A 17,583-nucleotide genomic window follows, 5' to 3' on the forward strand; every position below is an offset into this window, starting at 1 on the left:
GACAGCCAAAAACCCATGTACTTAAATGACTCTGGATGAAGGGGCAGGAGTCTAAAAGTCGACTTGATGTCTAGTTTCGCTAGTAAAGCCCCTTTACCGAATGATTGACATGACCAAGCTGTCATTGGGATCAATGGCATCATTAACTGATCCCCCTGGGGGTGTGACCAATATTAAATTAATCTATATTTACCGGCCGCTTTTTTGGGGACTACTCCTACTGGAGAAATGACTAAATTGCTATCGGGGGAGGGGAAGGGTCCCATTATAAGACCTAAATGAACTACTTTAAGAACTTTTTCTTTCACTATATGAGGGAGGGTATATGCTGATTTAAAATTTTTTACTGCCTGAGCTTTTACTTCTCCCCGCACTGGGAGTTTAAATCCAAATCGAAATCCCGAATGTAAAAAGGAGACTAGTTCTGCATCCGGAGAGAGCCTAAACCCAGGGCCATCTTTTCCATTGGGCACGATGGGCAGCTGCCCGGGGGCCCCACGGGAAAGGGGGCCCCATAGGCACGGCTCTTAATGAGAATAAATAATCCTGCAAAAGAAAAAAACCTGCAAAAAAAACCTACAAGGGTCACTGAGCAAGTACATCTATCTATCTCTATCTCTATATATCAATATCTATATCTGTATCTGTATACATCTATATATCTATATCTATATCTATATCTATATCTATATCTATATCTAGGGGCCCCGGTGCACTGCTTTGCCCGGGGGCCCATAATGTTGTTAAGATGGCCCTGCCTAAACCAGCGATTTAACTCCTTCAGACGGATTGGGGAGCTGGCCTTAGGAAGTACTGGAAGGAGGAGGTCTGCGGCCTTTACCAGCATTAGCGGAGGGACGTGGGCATCCTTTTTCTGAATGTGGCCCCCTGCATTGTGAACAGACGTGTCTATATTTACAGTTAGCTCCACGGGTGCACAACCCGTTGTTGAAAGCAAAACATCTATTGTGTGTGTTCTGAGCCGTGCCTTGCCTCCCCTGCTGCTGCAACCTTGTGGGTGGGGCAGGCGCGCCCAAACTAGTGCTGGGGCGCACCATCTCCAGCCAGATCTCTACGTTTTTGCAATCAAAAGGAATTATATGTTGGCCAGACACTCTCTTCCTAAAATTCTCGTCATAATTTCGCCAATGTGATCCCGCATTTGTCAGGAAAATATCGGTGATGAAGTGCAGATACCGCCACATGTTCATCACTGTCTCAGGGCGGGAGTCGCAAAAGAACAGTAACCCGAAAGCCAACGTGGGAAAGATTTGTGCGCATCCTCACCCATACCCCCTTTTTCTTTGGCTGCCATTAACTCTTTCTTAGCTTCCTCAGTGAGTTTGAACAGGTCAACATAAAAACCCTTCTTTATCCTATCCTTAATAAACAGGTGGAGTCCGGTAAGTAGAGCTGAATATGAGCAATTTACCACATCTGCAGCGTAGTGGCCTGCTGGGTATTAGACTTTCCTTCTGCTGAGTTTTGAACACGGTGAAATGAGCGTGCAAAATCTTCATTAATGTACGCAGTCCCTGGTCGTCATCCGACAACCTCCCACTAGTTGAAGCTAATGGTGGGCTGTGTGCTTGTGAAAGTGCGTAAGAAATTCTTCCATGCTCACCTGAGGACACTGCTGCACCATCCGCTGCCGCCTGGAACGTCATTGTGCTGACCTCCATTACCAGTTGCGCGGAGTCAAGTTGTCCCGTCGACTGCTCCGCTCTCCCTGCTGCTCCGCTCAAACCCGGGGGAAGTGCCAGTCGACCTTTTAGTGCGTACCTGTTGTGCTGACAAAACACCAGACTTAGCTTGATTCCTGACCAGTGGAGAACTGCAGGGCTGCGCTAGGAGCTGCTGTCTGACCGGAGAAAGGCGGATGGGTGGCAAACTAACTGCGCCGCCAGCCTCCGGGAGTTGAACTACCAGACTAGGCATGTTATGCGGCTGCGTGCCAGCTAGCGTGGGGGCTGCTGTGATACGGTGAGGTCCCAAAAGCTGGATGACTGTGCAGAACTGGGCGAGTTGCAGTGGACATTAAGGGAGGGGGCAATTGGTTTAGATGGTGGGGGGGCTGATGAGACCTGGCTGATTGGGAGACTGGCGGGGCATGGTGGGAAAGGGAATAGAGTCCTGTGAAACAGGAAGTGGAAAAAGGGCTTGCCAGAGGCGAGGTGGCAGACATAGGGGCATAAGGAGGAGGCCGGCTACTGACCTGAGTCAAAATTGGTTGATCCTCACGATCATAGTGGGCTGAAGGGAATCCTAATATTGATGGTGCTGTAGACGTTTAGCTTATGGCTTCACTTGTCATGTAATCTACAATGTATAGTGTCTCTGCATGACTCTGATTGACCTGTTAGCCTTCAGTCTGATTGGACACATTAACCAACCAATTCATTGCTTGTGAAATAGTTCAGATCAGTGTCCACCATTTACCAGGTCTGATTATTTAGCATTTCTCCCCTGTCAGATACACTGAGAATGGTAGCGAATAGTTTTCAGCCATTACACATGTGTCTGATCACATAGAAATTAAATAAGGCCTCAGTCAGTGATGTTATGAGATGATTTGTTCTAACAAGTAGGAGTGGGGCTATTTTAAATACTATGGGGTATATTTAATAAACTGAGGGTTTGAAAAAGTGTAGATATTGCCTAAAGCAACCAATCAGATTCCAGCATTTTGTAGAATGTTCTAAATAACTGATAATTAGAATCTGATTGGTTGCTATAGGCAACATCTCCACTTTTTCAGACCCACAGTTTAGTAGATATACCCCTATGTGTTAAGGGATTATTGAGTGAAGAGGTATCTTTGGATCCTTTATATGATATATTTGGCACGTTTGGGATCCGACTTCCTCACAGCCCAGTCTGGACATATCACAGACCCCATCCACCTAATAGCTGTATAATTGAGCTTGCTTTATTAAGATATGTCATTGCAGTTTATAGTGTTACAGAGTGGCAGAGCTCTGTGTTGCAGTCTAGTATTTATTTTTTGTATAATGCCCCTTTAAATGATGACATTACATGAACCTGAATGACCCATCACGTGACCCGATACAACATAAACGATTTAGATTAATATGTATACCATTCACATTGAAGCATAGATTAGTTTATTTACTCTTATTAGTGCCTTAGTGGGGGTTTTTTTTCTTTTAAAGGTAGTGTTGACATGACTAATACGGATGGAATAGACTATTGCAGCTTCATTAAATGTAAAGGCTGTGGTAATATTATTAAACCTGTATGCTTAGTCAATACCCCGGTTCTCTTGTGAGCATTTCAGACCTGTCAACAGATGATCTCCTGCAAGTTCTGCTTTGTATAGAACTAATCCAGCTGCTGACAGCTACAATACACTCCATGAATGATCTTACTCGTAAACGTTTAACGTATAAACATTAAGGTCAGGGTTGCATGTTAAGGGCCCATACGAGTACATTTGTAATAGTATGATGTTGGTTTTAAATTTGGATTTTCATAGATGTAAACACACACACTTGGAAGCAGTAGACATTTAGAAGTGGCAGTATGAAAATTGTAATGGGAATGTAAGTGAATGGAATGTGATAGTGTTACAATAAGGGCAGTAGGAGAAGGGGCGGTATGACATACCACCGTATCAGTGACGCACGGAGGATTGTCGGGGGGGGGGGAGCAGCAGCTCCGTTTCGCCAGCGCTGTCCTATACAGCAGCCGCGTTGCTGTCTAAGAAGCGTCTGCGGCGGTGCTGTATACAATACAGCACCGCCGCGGACGCTTCTTTGACAGCGCCGCGGCTGCTCTATAGGACAGTGGCCACTTAGTTAGCGCAGGGGGGGGTTTCTAGAGACTCAGAAACCCCCCCTGCGTGCGCCACTGCGTATACATCCCCACTTCCACCACTACGTGGACGTTATTATGGACATAAACCCAAAAAATTGCAGAATGTGCAGATAAAATCTACTTTTGAATGTCCCAAATATGAAACATCATTCATATACGATACCAGTAACATTGTGGTGACATTAATTCCGACTACCTTGGTCACCATTCACTAGGTTTGGGTGCTATGTACCCACTAGGGAATATGGAACTTGGGGTAGATTTACTAAACTGCGGGTTTGAAAAAGTGAAGATGTTGCCTATAGCAACCAATCAGATTCTAGCTGTCATTTTGTAGAAAGTACTAAATAAATGATAACTAGAATCTGATTGGTTGCTATAGGCAACATCTCCACTTGTTCAAACCCGCAGTTTAGTAAATATACCCCAATGTGTACTTTATTAGCTACTGACAACCATACTGACAATGTAAGGAAATAACGAAGTTAGCCCCATGTTTAGCTATTGCTAACTTTCCTGCATCCCTGACTGTGAGTTGAGTGGCTAGGTTAACTTACCCCTTAGGTGGTTTGCAAAAGACAAGCATGCTGAGGTCTCTGCTCATTCTAGCTTGGGTTAGTCTTGTTCACCAAACATCTGTTGACCCAGTTTTTGGTAATATGTCAAATGCTCATTCCCCAATTGACTTGGGTGTATAGACCAACAATTCATAATATTTCAAATTATGTAGTGGTCACATCTGCTGCCAACATTTATTAGACCCGTTCAGTCACATGTAGCAACGTTTTAAATATTTGAAGGACAGATACAGAGTGTGGCTGATGCAGAGGTGGGCACATAATGGGAGGAAAATACTCTTAGAAAATAACACAGAAAAATAATGTATTTCCGCCCATAGGCAGAGGCGTGCACATTTCTATATATGTCCGAAGCAGCAGTAAGCGCATCTGGTTATGACAAGTTATCATGGGTGAGTATTTGGTGGCCTAGTGGTTAGCACTTCTGCCCCACAGTGCTGGGGTCATGAGTTCGATTCCCAACCATGGCCTTATCTGTGAGGAGTTTGTATGTTCTCCCCGTGTTTGCGTGGGTTTCCTCTGGGTGCTCTGGTTTCCTCCCACACTCCAAAAAATACATTAGTAGGTTAATTGGCTGCTACCAAAATTGACCCGTGTCTGTCTGTGTGTATCTTAGAAAATGTAGACTCTAAGCTCCAATGGGGCAGGGACTGATGTGAATGAGTTCTCTGTACAGCGCTGCAGAATCAGTGGCGCTATATAAATAAATGGTGATGATATGTGTGTTTCTACTAGAGATGGGCGGGTCCGTTCCCCGAGAACCGAACCCACCCGAACTTTGGCTATCCGAGTACCGAGCTGAGGAGCTCGGTACTCTCCCGCCCGCTCCGAATCTAAATCAGGCCGAACGTCATTGTGACGTTGTCGGATCTCGGTTCTCGCGATACTTGAAGATTATAAATACACGCCTCCACAGCAATCCATCACCATTTGACAGAGGGAGAGAGCAGGGTGTAGTCACAGGCTGATTAGAGCAGGGACAGAGAATACAATATTCTTCTTGCAATTGCTCTAACAAAAATCGCTATAGAAGAGAGGAGGATAGAGGTTTATAATTTTGTTTTAATATTTGGCACTCCCCAGTGCTTTTGGGGTGTCCCCCATAATTGTGCATAAATATTTCTAGCTGTCAAAAGTCATATCTGTCAGCAGCATCTTACCAAATTTACCGATTTACCTTCAGACCTGTGCTCTTCATCTGGTCCCATAGTTGTTTAGAGAATGACAGCACAATATGCATTCATTCATTCATTCCCAGCACACTGATTAACCGCCTTGTTATAGCTATCCACATGTCACAACAAATTTTGTTAGCTTCTGTGACTCTAAAACAAAATATTCAGTCTCAGAACAAACAGACAAATTATTCCATCTACAGCAGCGGGACATGGTCATTGCCGGCATCAGCTGAAAAGACCATTGGGCTAGATTTACTAAACTGCGGGTTTGAGAAAGTGGAGATGTTGCCTATAGCAACCAATCAGACTCTAGCTGTCATTTATTTAGTGCATTCTACAAAATGATAGCTAGAATCTAATTGGTTGCTATAGGCAACATCTCCACTTTTTCAAACCCGCGACTTAGTAAATATACCCCCATGACTCTGTAACTTCTGTGGAGATCGTGATCGTTACTGCATACACACTACATGATGGGAAGTTGACTGGAACGAGATTATTAAACAGTGCGACCAAGCAAATGAAAAGACAATCGGCACTTTGGAACGACTGTCGTTCAGCGTGTAAGTATATACACTAATGCGCTATGTGGCCGAGTGGTCCTTTATCGCTTGGTCGGACAAAAGGCTTAAAAAACTCCAGTGTGTACCTAGCCTTACGCTCTCTCTCTTTATCTCACAATCTCCCTCAGGTACATCTATCTCCTCTACAACTTACTCGAACGTCAACTGAACAAGAACTGAAGCGATTTTGACCCACAGGAGCTAAAACATTCTGAAACCCCTCCCTCAGGGGCCAGATTGCTTGTACAGTCTAAATGTTGGGGAGTACAGTATGGTAGACAAAAATACAGCCCTGGGAAGAATATATTGAATTTATTACAGCAGACAGTACAATTACAGAATTTATCACAGTTCCATCACCACTAGTAAATACAAGATTAACATTTACTCATTTCTTTTAAGAAAATGAATTTCATATCTGCTGGTAATAAACAGTACACCAAAATATCAGGAAAGCTGAAATGAAAATGAATGCACACATTGGACGTATGTATTTTCTTTGGTTTTTACATTATGAATATAATATCAATCATAAATGATCTGCAGTGTAAATTCATATTTCAACCTTCTATATGTATACATTTGTAACGTAAAAATGTACACAGGGGACGTATGGCACCATCTGTATAAAGCTATCGGAAGCACTGAGGCAGAAACATATTGTTCAGTAATGTAAAATGCATGTTATATAGTACACTTCAATAAAACATACACCTAATGGCATTTTTACATGAAGGACATGATTAATTCATTTCTCTTTGACCTTGAGGTTGATCATGTAACTAGAAAATCTATTGTTTTTGTTTTTTACTTTAGCAATATAATTTTATATAAACGATAGTTAAATGTACCTTGTAATTAGTTTTAATTAAGCTTCTGTATATCTCTGCTTCATGCATATATTAGGTAGCTTCATCATTCTGATTTCCATTGTCATAAAGCAGCGTTGTTTTGTTCCCATTAGGAAATTCTGAGACATGTTATGCTTTATCACAAATAAAATAAGATATGAATTTTTTTTACATTTTTACATTAGCGTGGTTTTCTATATACAAATACTGGCAGGGGAGGACTGGCAAATTTTAGCCCAGGGGCAAGACTCAACTCAACAGTCTATTAGGAGCATTTTAAAGGGAATAAAAAGCAGGTGACCTAGTGACCCAGCCCAAGGTATCATCATCATCACCATTTATTTATATAGCGCCACTGATTCCACAGCGCTGTACAGAGAATTCACCCATTTAAGCTTACAATCTAAATTCCCTAACATACACACACAGACAGAGAGAGATAGACTTGGATCAATTTTGATAGCAGCCAATTAACCTACCAGTATGTTTTTCGAGTGTGGGAGGAAACTGGAGCACCCGGAGGAAACCCACGCAAACACAGGGAGAACTTACAAAATCCACAAAAATAAGGCCATGGTCGGGAATTGAACTCATGACCCCAGTGCTGTGAGGCAGAAGTGCTAACCACTAAGCCACTGTGTTGCCCACATACTTTGGGACTATCTTGGGTTTTAGGATATGAGCCAATCATGTGCTGCCATCCCATCCTAGGGGGCGCTCTTCTCTCTCATATGCCCTCTTGTGGCCGAGTCAGTCCTCCGGCCAATTGTGGTAAACTGGTGTTTCCTAACCTCTTTATTATTTTATAACTGTAAACTAAATGTACACAACAGACAGAAATAAGGAGCACGGTGCTGAAGTGAGCTGCCTCAATTGATATTCTATACACTGTTTTACTAGCCATTAATACAGGTGTTTCTCTGGGAACTATTATAGACCAGAAAGGTTGCTCTTACACATAAAACCAAGTTATGCAATCATAACCACTGCAAGTGATTAAAGTCTCCGCTCTATCATAATTATTTTTCTTGGAGAAAGGAAACAGACAGCACGTAGACTGCTAAGGTTTCACACTAACTGACAAACCTTATAAAATAATAATTGTCAATGTAATAAGATTATGCAACATAAGTAGTGAACAGAACATACAGTGTAAACTACAATTAGTTATAAACACAAGATTGTTCCAAGGTGTGCTAGACAGTGTGGATTTGTCCTTGTGCTCCCCCAGGGCTTGGATGAGTTGTACTTACCTCTAGGGGGTATATTTACTAAACTGTGGGTTTGAAAAAGTGGAGATGTTGCCTATAGCAACCAATTAGATTCTAGTCATTTTGTAGAATGCACTAAATAAATTAAAGATAGAATCTGATTGGTTGCTATAGGCAACATCTCTACTTTTTCAAACCCGCAGTTTAGTAAACATACCCCTTAGTGTCTTAAACATGACAAGTGAAAAGGGACACTAGCTTTAAAATGCTGTATACATGTTATTTATATGTAACGTCATAGTGTGTATATAATTATTTATTGGTTTTGTATCATCATTTTTTTTTTCAAAATATAAAAAAAAATTAGTTAGAATAAGCCAATATTATGTTATTATTGTTACAAATAATACCACAACCATTAAGAAAAATATATTATAAGTGTGTGTGTTACAGAGTGAATTACAGATAATTTGTTTAATTCCATTTTCATATTTTTAATATCTTTAGTTTTCCACTGCTAATGAATGGTGGAGGTTTTCTTCGGAATAAGCATGCTGGAACTTGTAGTCCGCCAGCAATTAACTAGCAATAGGCTGCTTCTGCTGTACATTGTATGTTACACCCGATAAGCATTGGAGGTACTTTCCACTGTCAGAAAATTTTAGTATATTGGTTTGTACACATTTGTACTAAATATGTTGTTTTCTTAAGCTTATCAGCCATGTAATAATATCATAAGGCAGAGTTGCTTATTTTCATTTTCCATTTGAAGCAACATCGCTCCCCTGTGCTTTTTGCACTCGATAAATGAATTCAAACAGAAGCTTTATATCATATGTAAGGGCAACAAAAATAAGCAATTATGTTTGATGGTATGAAGACATGCCTGAAAAGCACAGAAGGATAAAGCAATGTATTTGGTAAAAGTTATAGGGGGACACATACAACCTAATAAATTAAAGTCATCTGCCGTTAGAAAACCGTTTTGAAACCCTCTATTGAAATAACTTATTTATGTACAGTGGTAAAATAAACTGGTCACTGTTCTAAGAAGCTTATATAATAGCATGAAATATTTTCAAGAAATGACATAACACAGGCAGGTGTAGAGGTTGCTCTTAATTTCATTTTACACTAAGGGGAATGCTTTAATCTCTCATGTGATATCACCCTATGGGACATATTAAATGACATGCTGAATAGAGCAATGATGTACTCTAACCCATAGCAACCAATCAGGTAGCAGCTTTAATCAGTCTATTAAGGTCAGACTAATGAAACCTAATATCTTATTGGTTGATAAGAGTTACATCATGTCCTTTTTACACCGCTCTAATAAATAAGTCTGTAAATTATAACTTAGCATTCCAGCAGCTGCTGAACATATCAGCACTGGTAAAAAGACCCAAAACACTGGTAAAAAAAGACCCAAAGCAAGCATTACGTAACTGGGGGCCCGGCCAAAATGCTACGATTCACAAAGCCCCGCCCCCTCCATCCATACACAACTCCATGTCGGCTCTGATGCGGGAGAAATGCCAGCTCTCCCAGGATTCTGGGAGACCTACCCGGAATTCGGGAGTCTCTCGGACATTCCGGGAGAGTTGGCAAGTATGATATAGTTGCCTCTCCTCCCGGAATGTCCAGGAGACTCCCAAATCTCGTAGGAGAGTCCCAGGAGAGCAGGCCTGTTTTTCTGTGGGGGGCGGGGGCTAAAATGGCACTATTTGCAATGTTATGCCCTCCCTTGACTTGGAGGGGAGAATGTTAAAGTTGATAAGTATGTTATAATATCAGCCTAACTCTCAACATACCTAACTGGAAATTCAGACAAATCAGGCCTCGCTCCCAGTCCAGCAATACCACAATAAAATCTCCCACATCACATGCTTTTGAAGAGGCCCCGCCCCTTTTCTTGCATTCTCATTCTCACCACAGGAAATTGGGCATGTTAGCAGCACTGGAGGATATGCAGAAGCAGAACATTAGCAGAAAAGCCTGCATGGCCGTATTGTAAAATGACAGGTAATAGACAATACACTAAGACTAAAGCAACATTGTGGTCACCAAAATATTTTTAATAGGTCGTGCTCAATTCAATGTAAGCAAACTTTGCTATTTTTATTAGAAAACATTGTGTTTTGTTATGATGCTGCCCCTTTTGGCAATTTGGTGGGTCTGTTTTGTTTTGTTTTCTATACCGCAGGTATCACCCCTCTCTCTGAAGAAAGGCAGTGACTGCACACTCTCCACAGACAGCAACATACTAAACTATGAAAGCATCGATATAAAATCTATCATCAATAATAATAAAACAACATATAATGCAAACTTTAAACGGTGCCATTTCTAATTGATTACATTCCAAAGTGATATAACTTTTCATGTTAAATATTTTTTTTAATAAAATATATTTTAGATTTCACTTAGACACTTAACAGGCAAGTCTGCATATGTCCCCCCATTTCAAAACACAAAATCAACATATTTGCCATGAAAGAAAATCAGTGCTGTGGTTATATAACACAGGCTGACATTATACACAGAATTCTATCCTATAATAAGCTTCTCTACACAAGTGTCAATCATTTTTAACCCCAAGGGTTTCATTGAGAAGAGCAAAATGGGAGAGGTACAGCAAAAGACCCATCAAAAATCTCCTCTTTGGTGGCGCCCTGCTTTGGTCCGCCTAGATTTCCAAAGCGCATAAGTTTGTCAAGCAAGGAGGAGCAGAATTTTGCACTGGCTTATGGGTGATGTTGTCCAGAGCGAGGGGCAATGAGTCATTTGGTGTGTGGAGAAGAGCAAAAATTAGATTGAACTCCTTGCTGTGCAGAGGGACGCTCCCACTTTGCAAAATGAATGTAGTTTTGCAAAGAGTGGGCCGTAAGTAGCCAGTGACTGTATAGAAATCGTGCCGCTCTGTACACTTGTAATTTTCGAGAATTGGGAGACTTTTCTTGTCCCCACTTTTCAACTGCGATACTAATAGGACTAATTTTGCACGTTCCAGTAGACAAGCGTATTTCTAGGTGCACTTTGCTGAAGGTGAAAAATGCTTAACACACAAAAGTGCCACATCTAATAAAGGCAGACAAGAGGCCCCTCACCATCATGATTAATTTAAGCCATAAATCATACTAAACCCAGCAATATTTTGGGAAGAAAATGGAAACCTATTTAATAAATGTCTGGTAGGATTTGAACATTTGATGTGACGTTAATAGTTTTGCACAGTGCAACTCTTGAAATATTTCCTCCTCCTTGCACACTTAAGGAGAGCTAAGCATGCTTTTCGATAGCGGAGAGTATGCCTGCACCTTAAAGTCAGCTGGATGGACCCTCTAGAGGCAGGGGGGCGAATCAAGAAGTTTTGCTGTGTGCATCCAGTGTACTTTTTATGCCGTGGTGTGGTACCATTGGTAATGAAAAAATAGAGCAAGCATGGACAATCTGTGGCTCTCCAGGTGTTGTGAAACTACAAGTCCCAGCATACCCTGCTAGTTATCGTTTTGTTATCAGCTGGCAAAGCATGCTGGGGCTTGTAGTTTCACAACAACTGAACTAGAGTATGTGAACTTTATCAGAGAACTGCTTAAAGACTTTAAAAATACTCAATGCCAGCATAAACACATAGTACGTGTGAGTTTCATACAATAATACACATGCATAAAATCAAACAAATGGACTAGACATGACTGTGTTCTTCTACTAGTACTGTTTGTATATAGGGTGATATGTGATACAGAACTAGCTCTGTTCATTACAGAAAATAAAACTGGTATTTAAACTTTCCTTCATCAATCATTTATAATCACCTGTGAACAGTTCTGTCGCAACACCAAAGTAATATATACAATAACTGGTCAACCAGCTGCAACATTCAATTGACACAGTCTATTTATAGTCCTATTATTTACAGTAGAAAGTATGTACATTAAGAAAATCCAAAAAAGTCATAAGAGAATCCAAAAAAGCCATATATTATAGTAAGTAGTTGCTCTTAGCATCTTCCTTCGCCTGCTTGGAGGAAACATCTCCATACGCATTCATCATCTTTTCACTGAAGACAAAATGCCCTTTAAAAATGTTTATTATTTTAACAGCAGCTGGGTGAATGTCAGATGTATTTCTTTAAACATTGTATTTCCACTATCGCCAAGTGCCGCTGTTAGGGCATCCTGTGCCCCACGGGGTCAGAGGTTAGGACCTTTCCTTTCAACAAGAACAGTGCAAAAAAAGATGGCTGTTATATCTGGGCTCAGATAGACCATAACGTTGCAGACATGCATAACGCATTGCTAGACGTACTGACTCTTTGAGTACAGACTTGAAGTTTTCCTTGCCACTCCTTCACGTGGGACATTTGATGCCGATTTTGAGGGCAAGGTGTATGTGAATTTTTTCTCTGTGGGGGAGCAGAAGCAGCACAAAATAATCCCCCCGGCTACAAGACAGAGCGCTGTCGCCCAGCCTATGTAAAGAGCGTCACCAAGCTCTCTCTTCTGGGATGCAAGGACAAGAGGGTTGTAGAAGTCTCTGATGATATTATTGGCCGTCCAAGAGACTGGAATCAGAACTACGACGCCGGATAAGATGAAAGCGATTCCAGCCACCAGCAGTATCAATCCTTTGGATCTCTCGTTATCTTCCATACATTGCGTGCACTTCATGCCAATGATGGCTACCATGAAGGCCAGAAATGACAGGAGGACTGCAGTGCACATCAATGCTCTGCCTGCTTGCAAATCCGGTGTAAGTGCTAGCAGGGAGTCGTACATTTTACACTGCATCTTGATGTTCGCCTGTCTGTAGCAATTCATCCAGAGGCCTTCCCAGAGCACCTCAAACACGACGATATTACTCCCGATGAAAGCAGTCACCCTCCACTGCGGCATGCCAGTGACAGCACACGTGCCAACGAGGCCAATGCCCCCCAGGACGAGTCCAGCAATTTGCAGAGCACCTTTATCCATGATATCTTTGATGCAGAGCAGCAGCAGAGGCTGAACGACGGGTCTCAGGTGAGTGCACTGCACAATAAGATCTCCGCTGGGAAATACTGTAATAGATGCTTCAGCCACCTGTCACCAACTACAATCCAGCGAAGACTGGTTGGAATTTTATAAGCTGAACAGTTTCTAAAATTGAAATGCCACCAAGTGGAGCAGGAGTACTTGTTTATCAGGTTTAACAAGTTTACCAACCAATGATAGGATGGCACGAAGGGGTGTGCTTAAACCAACAAAGGATTCTTCATTTCAATAACTGTAACCTCTCGGCTCCTAGCTGTTTCCCTCCTTGCAGTACATCACAGTAGTTGACAGGTCGAACAAGTTTGGTAGAGGGCAGGTTACACACATACAATTCACCCACTGCTTCGATAAACAGCAAATATTTCAGGCTTATGGATGCCTTCCAGAAAACTGCAAGTGTTCTGTAAAAGAGAAACAGGAGACAGCGATAAGCAGTCACTGAGACACAGGTCTCCGTGCCCGAGAAACCACATTCTTTTGTATTACAGTGACCCGATTGGACAGATTGAGATTACTTTTTTTTTTTTTTGAAGAATAACAAGTCTACTTGCAAAGAAATAAATAAATAACAGGTGTCTAAAGAAAAAGTGAAAATAAAAGGGAAAGCTGTACATTATAATAGACGTAATAATTCATGTTTTCTGATACATATTTAAAATAGAAAAGGAAAGTATAATCTTTAAAAATACATATAACGTGCAGTGATCACAGGAAAAGATTCTGTAAATCAAACTGTAGGTTACATTTCTCTGGTCAATGTATAACATGAAAGCTCAACTTATTACATCATACAGAGTTGACAAAAGTACCTATCTCTTGGTCTGCAATTCTTACCATCCATTCTTACTATTTCAGTGTCAAAGGTCACACTATTATCACATTCAATAAACATGACATATTCCGGTTTGAAGGGCTCCAAGGTAAGTCAAAACAGCCGTGTCCCTGGACAATTATTTAGAATGTTGCCAACTATACTTTAAAGAGGTTGGGTTACTTTTACACCAGGATGCAGAGTACAACGTATGGCTCAGACAAACACTAGGATGCAGAGTACAATGTATGGCTCAGACAAACACTAGGATGCAGAGTGCAATGTATGGCTCAGACAAACCTCAGGATGCAGAGTGCAATGTATGGCTCAGACAAAAACAGGATGCAGAGTACAATGTATGGCTCAGACAAACACCAGGATGCAGAGTACAATGTATGGCTCAGACAAACCTCAGGATGCAGAGTACAATGTATGGCTCAGACAAACCTCAGGATGCAGAGTGCAATGTATGGCTCAGACAAAAAACAGGATGCAGAGTACAATGTATGGCTCAGATAAACACCAGGATGCAGAATACAATGTATGGCTCATACAAACACCAGGATGCAGAGTACAATGAATGGCTCAGACATTCACGAAGATGCATAGTACAATGTATGGCTCAAACAAACACCAAGATGCAGAGTACAATGTATGGCTCAGACAAAAACAGGATGCAGAGTACAATGTATGGCTCAGACAAACACCAGGATGCAGAATACAATGTATGGCTCAGACAAACACCAGGATGCAGAGTACAATGAATGGCTCAGACATTCACGAAGATGCATAGTACAATGTATGGCTCAAGCAAACACCAGGATACAGAGTACAATGTATGGCTCAGACAAACACCAGGATGCAGAGTACAATGTATGGCTCAGACAAACACCAGGATTCAGAGTACAATGTATGGCTCAGACAAACACCGGGATGCAGAGTACAATGAATGGCTCAGACATTCACGAAGATGCAGAGTGCAATGTATGGCTCAGACAAACACCAGGATGCAGAGGGCAATGTATGGCTCAGACAAAAACAGGATGCAGAGTACAATGTATGGCTCAGACAAACACCAGGATGCAGAGTACAATGTATGGCTCAGACAAACCTCAGGATGCAGAGTACAATGTATGGCTCAGACAAACACCAGGATGCAGAGTACAATGTATGGCTCAGACAAACCTCAGGATGCAGAGTGCAATGTATGGCTCAGACAAAAAACAGGATGCAGAGTACAATGTATGGCTCAGATAAACACCAGGATGCAGAATACAATGTATGGCTCAGACAAACACCAGGATGCAGAGTACAATGAATGGCTCAGACATTCACGAAGATGCATAGTACAATGTATGGCTCAAACAAACACCAGGATGCAGAGTACAATGTATGGCTCAGACAAAAACAGGATGCAGAGTAAAATGTATGGTTCAGACAAACAAAAGGATGCAGAGTACAATGAATGGCTCAGATATTCACGAAGATGCATAGTACAATGTATGGCTCAAACAAACACCAGGATGCAGAGTACAATGTATGGCTCAGACAAACACCAGGATGCAGAGTACAATGAATGGCTCAGACATTCACGAAGATGCAGAGTACAATGTATGGCTCAAACAAACACCAGGATGCAGAGTACAATGTATGGCTCAAACAAACACCAGGATGCAGAGTACATTGTATGGCTCAGACAAACACGAGGATGCAGAGTACAATGTATGGCTCAGACAAACACCAAGATGCAGAGTACAATGTATGGCTCAGACAAACACCAGGATGCAGAGTACAATGTATGGCTCAGACAAACCTCAGGATGCAGAGTGCAATGTATGGCTCAGACAAAAAACAGGATACAGAGTACAATGTATGGCTCAGATAAACACCAGGATGCAGAATACAATGTATGGCTCAGACAAACACGAGGATGCAGAGTACAATGAATGGCTCAGACAAACACCAGGATGCAGAGTACAATGTATGGCTCAAACAAACACCAGGACGCAGAGTACAATGTATGGCTCAGACAAACACCAAGATGCAGAGTACAATGTATGGCTTAGACAAACACCAGGATGCAGAGTACAATGTATGGCTCAAACAAACACCAGGATGCAGAGTACAATGAATGGCTCAGACAAACCTCAGGATGCAGAGTACAATGTATGGCTCAGACAAACCTCAGGATGCAGAGTGCAATGTATGGCTCAGAGATACACCAGGAAGCAGAGTGCAATGTATGGCTCAGAGATACACCAGGATGCAGAGTACAATGTATGGCTCAAACAAACACCAGGATGCAGAGTACAATGTATGGCTCAGACAAACCTCAGGATGCAGAGTGCAATGTATGGCTCAAACAAACACCAGGGGGTAAATGTATCAATATGCGGGTTCTTCAACACCCGCGTGTTTAGCTTCTTCGGCGATTAAATTTCAAGCGGCGCTGCATTGTAAAGGGAAGTTAACCCTTTACAATGCAGCGCCACTTGAAATTTAATCGCGGAAGAGGCTGAACACGCGGGTGTTGAAGAACCCGCATATTGATACATTTACCCCCAGGATGCAGAGTACAATGTATGGCTCAGACAAACCTCAGGATGCAGAGTACAATGTATGGCTCAGACAAACCTCAGGATGCAGAGTGCAATGTAGGGCTCAGAGATACACCAGGATGCAGAGTACAATGTATGGCTCAGACAAACACCAGGATGCAGAGTACAATGTATGGCTCAGACAAACACGAGGATGCAGAGTACAATGTATGGCTCAAACAAACACCAGGATGCAGAGTACGATGTATGGCTCAGACAAACACCAGGATGCAGAGTACAATGTATGGCTCAGTCAAACCTCAGGATGCAGAGTACAATGTATGACTTACACTTACACTTCCAAAGGTCCCATTCCCCGTTCATTTGGATGATTACTGGGCATGTTGATGAATGTGGTTTGAATATGACATAAGTTGTTAGTCATCTGCCAACTGCACTGACAATTCCCATTGATGCTGGAGGTGATCTGGATTCTTGGCCTAAATACCAAATGCCAGCGCAACAGAACAATAATGTGCATGAGAAATCATCAGCCATAGTAGTAATAATAATAATATTAATAATAATAAAAAATACTAGCCTTATTTTGGTTGCTGTATGCAGTTCTCAATATCCGTTTCTATCTTGTAAGGTGCCTATTTAAAATGCAACACAACTGTTATATGAACTTGTGCAGTGGTCCTGCAGTGTCCTCTGTCTGAATACAGAGTGATTGTGCAGCAGGCACCAGTTCACATGCCGACAGTCCAGTGTCCATGAAAATTGTCTTCAAACATAGCACTTTGTGACTCACTAAATAACACCATTTTATTGTTAAGAAAATTGCCATAAACTTACAAGCAGGATACGTTTTGTCAGAAGTGTCAACTAATCTCAGGTCACCAGTAAGATAAGGATCTCCCACTGCATTTTTAACACTTTTCAAGTGAGGAACTTTGACCTAATGACATAAGGTGTTAA

The 17,583-nt window shown here is 41.7% G+C and overlaps 1 protein-coding gene across 1 annotated transcript; it reads right to left on the reverse strand.

Moving 5' to 3' along the window:
• Window positions 1-10,275: 10,275 nt before the first annotated feature.
• On the reverse strand, window positions 10,276-13,621 carry LOC142139498 (claudin-8-like). The gene has a single exon (XM_075197148.1). The coding sequence runs from the start codon at window positions 13,192-13,194 to the stop codon at window positions 12,520-12,522; it is 675 nt and encodes a 224-aa protein (XP_075053249.1). The 5' UTR covers window positions 13,195-13,621; the 3' UTR covers window positions 10,276-12,519.
• Between the last annotated feature and the right edge of the window lie 3,962 nt (window positions 13,622-17,583).

This window comes from Mixophyes fleayi, chromosome 2, assembly GCF_038048845.1.
Source record: "Mixophyes fleayi isolate aMixFle1 chromosome 2, aMixFle1.hap1, whole genome shotgun sequence".
NCBI classification, from domain to species: domain Eukaryota; kingdom Metazoa; phylum Chordata; class Amphibia; order Anura; family Limnodynastidae; genus Mixophyes; species Mixophyes fleayi.

Coding starts and splice junctions, on each gene's coding strand:
- LOC142139498 (XM_075197148.1), bottom strand. CDS start 13,194: ATGGATAAAGGTGCTCTGCAAATTGCTGGACTCGTCCTGGGGGGCATT.